This window comes from Urtica dioica, chromosome 8 (assembly GCF_054948205.1).
Source record: "Urtica dioica subsp. dioica isolate 48M chromosome 8, U.dioica_male_clone48M_v1_H2, whole genome shotgun sequence".
Classification (NCBI taxonomy): domain Eukaryota; kingdom Viridiplantae; phylum Streptophyta; class Magnoliopsida; order Rosales; family Urticaceae; genus Urtica; species Urtica dioica.
In genome coordinates this window covers 14,294,689-14,302,496 of record NC_142763.1, presented here as the reverse complement: position 1 = coordinate 14,302,496, position 7,808 = coordinate 14,294,689, and the positions used below count along the sequence as shown (strand labels likewise).

The window sequence follows — 7,808 nt, the reverse complement described above, 5'->3', positions numbered from 1 at the left end:
ACAACAAACACTCGCCCAAACACCAAATACACTAAAACACCCAAAAAAATTTGAGCCAAAAACCCTAAATCAAATAATTTGAGGTTAAATAGAGTTTTCAATCAATTTGAGGCTTTAATAGAGATCGGCCGATTTACCTTGATATGAAGATGAACACAATCTTTTCTTCTTCTTCACCGATTAACGTCAAGAATGTGATAGAGACCGAGAGCTGGGTCGAGCAGAGGTGCCTTCGTCGCCGAGAGCTGGGTCATGCAGAGGTGGGTTGCGCCTTCGCCGCCGAGAGCTGGGTCGCCGAGGAGTGGGTCGCCGAGAGCTGGGTCACCAAATGCTGGGTCACCGAGAGCTGGGTCGAGCAGAGGTGGGTTGCGCCTTCGCCGCCGAGAGCTGGGTCGCCGAGAGCTGGGTCGTGGGTCCCCGAGATGGGTCGTCGCGATTTTTGAGCGAGAAAGAGAAAGAGAAGGACAGGGAGAGAAAGAGAGACACAGAGGAAGATGATTAGAGAGCGAAATCGTGGGAGGGAAGAGGAAGAGATAGTGAAATCGTGAGAGCGAAAATGTGGGAGGGGTTGGAGGTTTGAAAATCGTGAGAGAGAGAGGGAGGGAGATAAACCGTCGTGTAGGTGTGCGAGGGAAAATGGAGAAAATTGGGTTGGGATGGTTTATTTCGTTTAAATTAGTTTTGAGGGTATAATAGTCTTTACCTATTGGTCTAGGTATTACATGTGTCAAATTTTGAGTTTTGGGCTAAATATGATAAGTGACAACAAGATGGTATTATTAACGTCAAATTCCCATAGATCAAATTAAATTGTCATGTCTAAAATTACAAAAATTCTAAAGTTATACCTATTTTTATCAAAATATCACTAAATCTATTAAAATATAATAAGCGCAAATCCGAAAACACTGTTCATAAGGATCTACCAATTAAAATACGACATGTAACCAATTCCGAAATTACTGTTCACCACTCACTTTGAATACAAACGGTTTTATTTTTATTTTTTTAGTTTGTTACCGTTCGGTTGGGTTTGTACGGTTTCGTAGGCTTCACCATTTTCTCTCGTCTCTTTATTTCGCGTCTCTTTCTTCTATATTTCTTTCTTCTTCTTCGCTCTTCGCCGCCAGCGTAACACTCGCCATTGGCTCGCGCGTCTCCGCTCCTCTTCACGGTGAGTTCATCATCTCGACCTCGTTTATGTCTCCTCGTCTTCTTCTATCTTGTTTTCAGATTTGATATAGGTTTTGCTCGAATTTAATTTGAAAAATAGGGTTTTCAGATTTTATAAATGTTTTGCTCGAATTTACTTTTAAATTGGGGCTTACGAAGTGGTTTATAAATTCGGGTTTTCAGATCTCATATAGGTCGCTTTGTCTCCTTACGCAAGGTATGCAATTTTTTCTGAATTGAATTACTGTATTTCATTTCGAGAAGTCTCTGTTTCTCGGATTGTGTCACTGTCGTTCGTGCCAAGATAATTTTTTTTATATATATTTATTGTTTTATCAACTGACGTTCATATTTTATTGAATATTGTGTTGGGTGGCCATAATTCTATTTTTTTTAATTGTGGGTGTTTACTGTTTATATTCTTCTGCGTATTGCAGGACAAGGTCAAAGTATTGTTGGTTGGAGAATTTTGGATTTTGTTTCGTGGTTATATTATTAATAATAATCAATTGGAGTCATCATATCGCGATGCTGGGTTCGAATTGCAATGCACTTGATCATTCAAAATCGTTTCATCATTTGGCTGAATGGCATCCACTAGAATAGCAGAGTTTCATTTGGGCCCGAAAAAGCCTCTTCTTCCTCTGCGAATTCAGGTTCTTACTGTTAAAACAATTTCTAGGTGTATGTTCGAAACCCTGAAATATATATATAAAATGCTAAAGATAGCTGCTTTATTGTTTAATTCAGGTTTTGTAGTTAGAATATAATTTCTCTGTTTCTGGGAGCTCAGATCGCAAAACACAGATTGGTATGTTCAGTAAGAGTTCTTCGGTAGCAAAGTTCATGGGTTGCTGTAGCTACTTCGAGTTTGCCCGAAAGCATAACCCGCTATCTAGACCGAGCTCGGGCTTTAACAATTGCCTTTCCCAAGAGTTCTTATTGGATGAAGATATGGAAGATGATGATGATGATGATCGTTCGTACGATGGCGACGTTACAAGCACCGGAAGAGGAGACGAGAGTGACGCGGGAAGCCTTGGCCGCGAGTCACAAACTCGCCCAAAATGCTCCGAAGAGATTCTCGAGTTGAGGGAACATATGGGATTGGTTTGCAGGCAGTTCCCCGTTAAGGAAACCCATCAACTCGTTCGAACAGAGGTAAAGTCATTTTTTTGTGCAAGTCAATTCGTCGTATGGATTGTGGTCGTAGTAGTTCTGTTTAAGTCATTGCTCTTTTCGCTGTAAGTCGAGTCTGTTATATTGAATGTGGTGCGCTCTGTTGTCGTTTTATTTTTCTTCCTAGAGTTAGTGCTTAAAGTATGAGATTCACAAGAGTGTATTTGTACCTCTTTGGTTTGCATGCAGATTTGTCTTTACTGTGACGTAGTTTTAAGAGTAACAGATTTATGTGGATTGATGTGTTGAAAATGTTCAGGATGAGAATGGGAACAAGGTGGTGAATGAATATGTTTGCGAGCACAAGATTGGCTGTGGAAGCTATGGGAAAGTGGTAAGCACCGAGAGATAGAGATAGAGAGAGCACATACGCAGTGGCATTTTAGCTGTTTGCTAGGTTAATTGTTGCCTTATGATAAAATCAATATACTCATCTTTGAAACAGGTTCTTTATCGAAGCCGTGTTGATGGGAAGCATTATGCAATCAAGGTACTATTATTTTCCTGATTCTGGATTGATGTTTCTGCATTTGAAATTCGAGAGCTGATTGTATTTTATTTGCAGTCCTTTCACAAGTCTCATCTTTTGAAGCAGCGAGTTGCACCTTCAGAGACAACAATGACTGATGTTTTTCGCGAGGTAAAATATTTTCGTTAACTGCGCTTTTGTAGTTTGCATTTCAATTGATCTCCATAGTTTCCTTAACTTTATATAAATCATTTATGTAGTTTGAGGTATGTACAAATGTTATATATTGTTTTTTTCTTACCAGGTCCTAATTATGAAGATGATTCAGCATCCAAATATTGTAAATCTCATCGAAGTGATTAATGATCTCGAAACAGATCACTTTTATATAGGTACGTATCTACGATATCTGCTTTTATATTTCTACTAAAAAAACCTTTTTGAAGGGCTCGATAGCTATGACCTAGCGTATGCTGTGTAGCGTTTGCGATAGATTCCCAATAGAAGATACAGGAAGGTGTTTCTGTATTTTTGCTGTCACTACATTTTTTTTTCCAAAAAAAACTCATGATATGGAAATGAAAAATATTACTTTTTTTTAATTATTATTTTATATATTTATAGTAGCATTTCTTGTTTATAAATAAAAGCCAGAGGACATGTGCTGTTCTTCTTCAGGTGAGGATGTGTTTATTATATCTTGGGTATGCAATTGCTCTTTCATGATAAGCTACTATTTATTTGTACATTTCTATTCTTGTTCATTCTTGTAATTGCTATTGATTCTTTCAAACTATCTAGGAATTGATTACTCTCAACAAATCCAAGTCAGCTATTTGTAAACCTCTTTGGCAAACCAATTGAAAAGCTCACACTCTGCGATTCCTTCGCCGGGGTGAGCCCGCGGTACATCCACAAGATCTCTTTCTGGACCAAAACACTAAATTAGCCTATCCTAATAAAGGGAAAAAAATAAAGTTTAATTTATAATGTCCCAACAAAAGAAGAATATGGAACGTTTAACCCAATGAAACCACTAAGCATACTACCTAGACTATATGTATACATATATATTTGTGTGTCTGTGTGCGTTTTCCAACCAAATTAAGTTGAATGTGATACTGCATGAGATGAAAGAACACAAAAAAAAGGGAAAGAAAAAGTATGTTATGTCCTCTATTGCATAATTACAAAAGTTTGGCTAGCTGTTAAAAGAATAGGACTATCCTGTTTCTAATGAGTCCGTTGTCATTGTGACACGTTATCAGTGATTAAGTCACAGCGAAGTCAAAGGCTTGTGAGCGGTCAAATTGTGAACACTGCAAAGAGTGAATTAGTTTGAGCTTTTGTATTCAAGGGCCTCATTCCATTGAAGAAGTGTATGTTGTTCTTGTAGGTTTTGAAGAACTTTCTTGGCACCGCTCAAGCCGTAATTCGCTCGCTAATTTCCTTGAATTCAGAAGTGGTAAGTTTGGTTCTAATTTTTTTTTTTAATAAATAAGCTTTATACTGGGTTTGGAACTAAGTATACATATACATATATGTATATAAACAATAATTGAAAAAAAACTCATACATGTGTGAGCGGAGTTAGCTTAATTATCGTGATAATTATTAGTACAATACATATGAACAAGCTGGGTTGTTTTGGCTTTTGATAAGTAAAAATCAGATCTAGCTGTAAGCTAGGATGAGATATCCGTTCCTGAAGAAGTATTTGTTCACCGGTCATACTTATTGTAAAAGAAAATTGTAGTAATGCTAATCTATCCTATTTAGCTACACCTCATACTATATGACTTTGTCTCCGTATCAGCTTGGATTTTTTTTTTTTTTTGGTTAGAAAAGTATCAACTCAGATTTTAAACGTCCATTATTCGACACGACACTCATTTTTTTTTCTTCTAAATTTTCTACGAACCTCGAAGAACAGTGGATAATAAAGCTTGGGTTTCTAACATGCACTCAATACTATGGATTTGGAGAAAATATTTATTTCTTCAATATTTTGGTAAAAATAACATATATCTCAGTTAACGTAAGTAACAGTTCGTTGTCTTCTTCTGCTAGAAATTAGAGGAATAAAATTCTTGGATATTGAATTGAAATCTGAAATTAATTATTATGTTTTATACTTCCAAACTGCTGAGGTCTAGATAAAAAATATATACAAGTTATGTGTAAGTTCATCAGTTCCTTGCAACACAAAATAGCGGGTATATTAGACCCCCGAGCCTTCTGAGATCTTCTTCCCATTTTGAATGTGCTTTACTTATTTCATGGACTGCTGATCACATTGATATTAAGTACACTAAAGCTACTTGATTTCTTAATTCTCATCGATTTAATTAGGACTTTATGATCAAGGCCATAAATTGTGTAGTTTAATTTTAACAACCAATTCCAATAATTTTACCATTCCTGTTTACTGAATGATAATCAGTATGAATTAGAAAAGAGTTGATCAAAGTCATGGCATTTTTATGTAGGAATTTAATGGTATCAGTTATGGTTCCAATTTTTTATTTATTTTTATAAATAAGCTTTATAATGGGTTTGGAACTACGTACTTCTACAATTTCTTGCAGGGAAGAACTGAAGAATCCTTGTCTCAATACTTTGTAGAAGATCCAACACGGTGTCTTTTCGAACAACGCAAAAAGTTAGACGTCCACGGGAAATAAACAAGGAGTAATTGTCGTGCCGGTCTCAGTTAAGGTAAGTAACAAATTCGTTGTCTTCTTCTGCTGGAAATTTGAGGAATAACATTCTTGGATATTGAATTGAAATCTGAAATTAATTATTGTGTTCGATTCTCTTATTTATGTTTTATAATTCCAAACTGCTGAGGTATATTACTTTTCTTGTATAATTTGATAAAAAAAAAATCAAAAGACAAAAACCCTGAAGATATTGATTGTCTTCTGTTCTTGATGTATGTCTGTAGCTTGTTTAAAACTATTATCCGAAATGATTAAGACGTGAAACGAAAAGAATAATATTGTAAGTTTGAACAGAGACTTTCTTCTCTCTTTTTTCTTGGTCAAAATTAAGAGCGTGATACGCTTGAAGCCTAGCACATATGCATAAGTACATTGGGCACCAAATTCACATCCTTTTTTATTACTCTATTGGCTAAGTACTTATTATAAATCTAATGATCAATAAATCAAAGTTAAATTTTTCTCAGTTCTGGTAAAAAGTGGTCAATCGTTTGCTATTATACTCATGGTTACATGGTTTTTTTTTTTTCAAATGTCCCACTTTCACCTTGTACGTATGAACTTTTCATTTTTGGCGTGCCTTAGTTGTGAATCATTGAAGACTTGATATACCACAATTCAGATAATTGCATGAAATACATATTTACACTCTTGAAGGCAGAATAAGAAGAAAAGTAGTAAATATACTGTTAGTAATTAAGGAATGAATACATGATCAAACTATGTTACTTTGAATAGTGATCGATTAATTAACAAGCAATCTTTTATATGAAACTGAATCAACAGGCAATTTGAAAACCCCCAAAAGTCCTCAGAGGAGGAGTTCCTGTTTCCTTTCCACAGATAATTTGACAGACATTGACACGTTAAAATGAATCCAATTTTAATTGGTTATAATAGCCTGTCAAATATTTTGCAGTTTGGGAATACTGGTTCTCTGGAACAGCACGTCTTCGCAAGGAACAAGCTTTGGTCGATCGACGACGGCTCGTCGTCTCTTCCTCTGGCCTACGCCAAGACATTGGTTGTCTTGAGGATCAAGTCAACCTCGTCAAGTCAACCGACGAGGATTTCAAGACCTGGCTTCGCGGGTAAGGTGTTCGATCATTTGTCCCAATGCGTGCATTTTTTTTATTCATTAACCGTCGTTTTCTTTTTTGTTTTATGTAGCTTCGAGTTGAGGCTCTGAGTATGTGTCAGGCCCGAGAAGCTCAGATTGATACCCTGAGTGAGGAACATAGACAACAAAGCGTTCACTTTCACTTTCACTTTCGCTCTCCGAAACTACGTGCCCGTATCGGATATCAGGTCCGAACTTTTTTTTTTTTAATTCTCTTCTTTTACTCTAATGGTCTTTCGTTCTCTGAATCACTTGATTACAGCAAACGCTTGATTACTTTGACAACCTGGTTCAAATAGAGAGGTTCACTTAGCAAGCTGATGCGATCACTTTCAACGGCCAGGGTCATGATCATCGTCTGGGTTATAGATCGATACAGTTACCTGAGCACGCCGACGAAGATCGCGATCATAGACCACGAGAAGGAGGGATCTCTGGTTCTTCGAAAGTCGGATTGCCCGATTCAGGTTCGTATTTCGGAACTCTTATTTTTTTATAATACAATTTTTACGACGTATATTATTGATTAGTTACAAGGCTTTGAAATACTCTTTGATCAGCTGTTAGGAATCCTTGGGACAAAAAGGCTAAGGCTTTGTCGGATTTGGGGGACGAAGACTACAATCGATGCTGTGCGTCGATTCAGCGGCTGTGGAAAGTCCGATCGCTTTGAAGCCCTTTAAGGAGTGGAAATGCCATCAAGATCTCTCTCCCAAGTTTCCCCAAGCTATTGCAGCAGCCTATTGGACCCTTACAAGGTCAATCACAGCTTTCGCTGAGTTTTTCTTTTATTTTACTACCATTACTACTTGTATATCGGTTATTTGACGTGTATAATATATGCCGGGTTTGTCTTTCCGGTGCATGAGATTTGGAAACATGTTCATGGCAGTTTAGGGTTTTGCTGGATTGTGGGTGTTAATTATTATATGTGGTAAATGTCAGTGTCACACACCATTCAATAATCAAGGTTGGTTTTTTACTTCAACGACAAAAAACCAGTAGCCATAAATATATATAACATGTACATCGTATGCATATATACTTATGGAAATCTGTTAGAGAATTTTTAGGAAATTGGTTAAGATTGACTCGGTAATCGTGTATGTAGCCACTCGGTTTGGTTAAAGATGCGACTAAACAC

At 36.8% G+C, this 7,808-nt stretch overlaps 1 protein-coding gene across 5 annotated transcripts; it reads left to right on the top strand.

Annotated features, from left to right (window-relative positions):
- The first annotated feature begins 1,015 nt into the window (after positions 1–1,015).
- On the top strand, positions 1,016–7,573 carry LOC149388397 (serine/threonine-protein kinase GRIK2-like). Of its 5 annotated transcripts, none has more exons than XM_089623349.1 (14): positions 1,016–1,174; positions 1,357–1,390; positions 1,611–1,829; positions 1,924–2,334; positions 2,612–2,686; positions 2,798–2,842; positions 2,918–2,992; positions 3,126–3,213; positions 4,218–4,286; positions 5,410–5,539; positions 6,464–6,635; positions 6,715–6,852; positions 6,927–7,131; positions 7,225–7,573. In XM_089623349.1, the coding sequence occupies exons 4-10, from the start codon at positions 1,987–1,989 to the stop codon at positions 5,418–5,420; spliced, it is 711 nt and encodes a 236-aa protein (XP_089479475.1). In that variant the 5' UTR covers positions 1,016–1,174; positions 1,357–1,390; positions 1,611–1,829; positions 1,924–1,986; the 3' UTR covers positions 5,421–5,539; positions 6,464–6,635; positions 6,715–6,852; positions 6,927–7,131; positions 7,225–7,573. The 5 variants fall into 5 exon arrangements, with proteins under 5 accessions (XP_089479475.1, XP_089479473.1, XP_089479476.1 ...); XM_089623347.1 differs by having other exon boundaries at positions 4,197–4,286; XM_089623350.1 differs by lacking the exon at positions 6,464–6,635 and having other exon boundaries at positions 5,410–5,459.
- Positions 7,574–7,808: the final 235 nt, after the last annotated feature.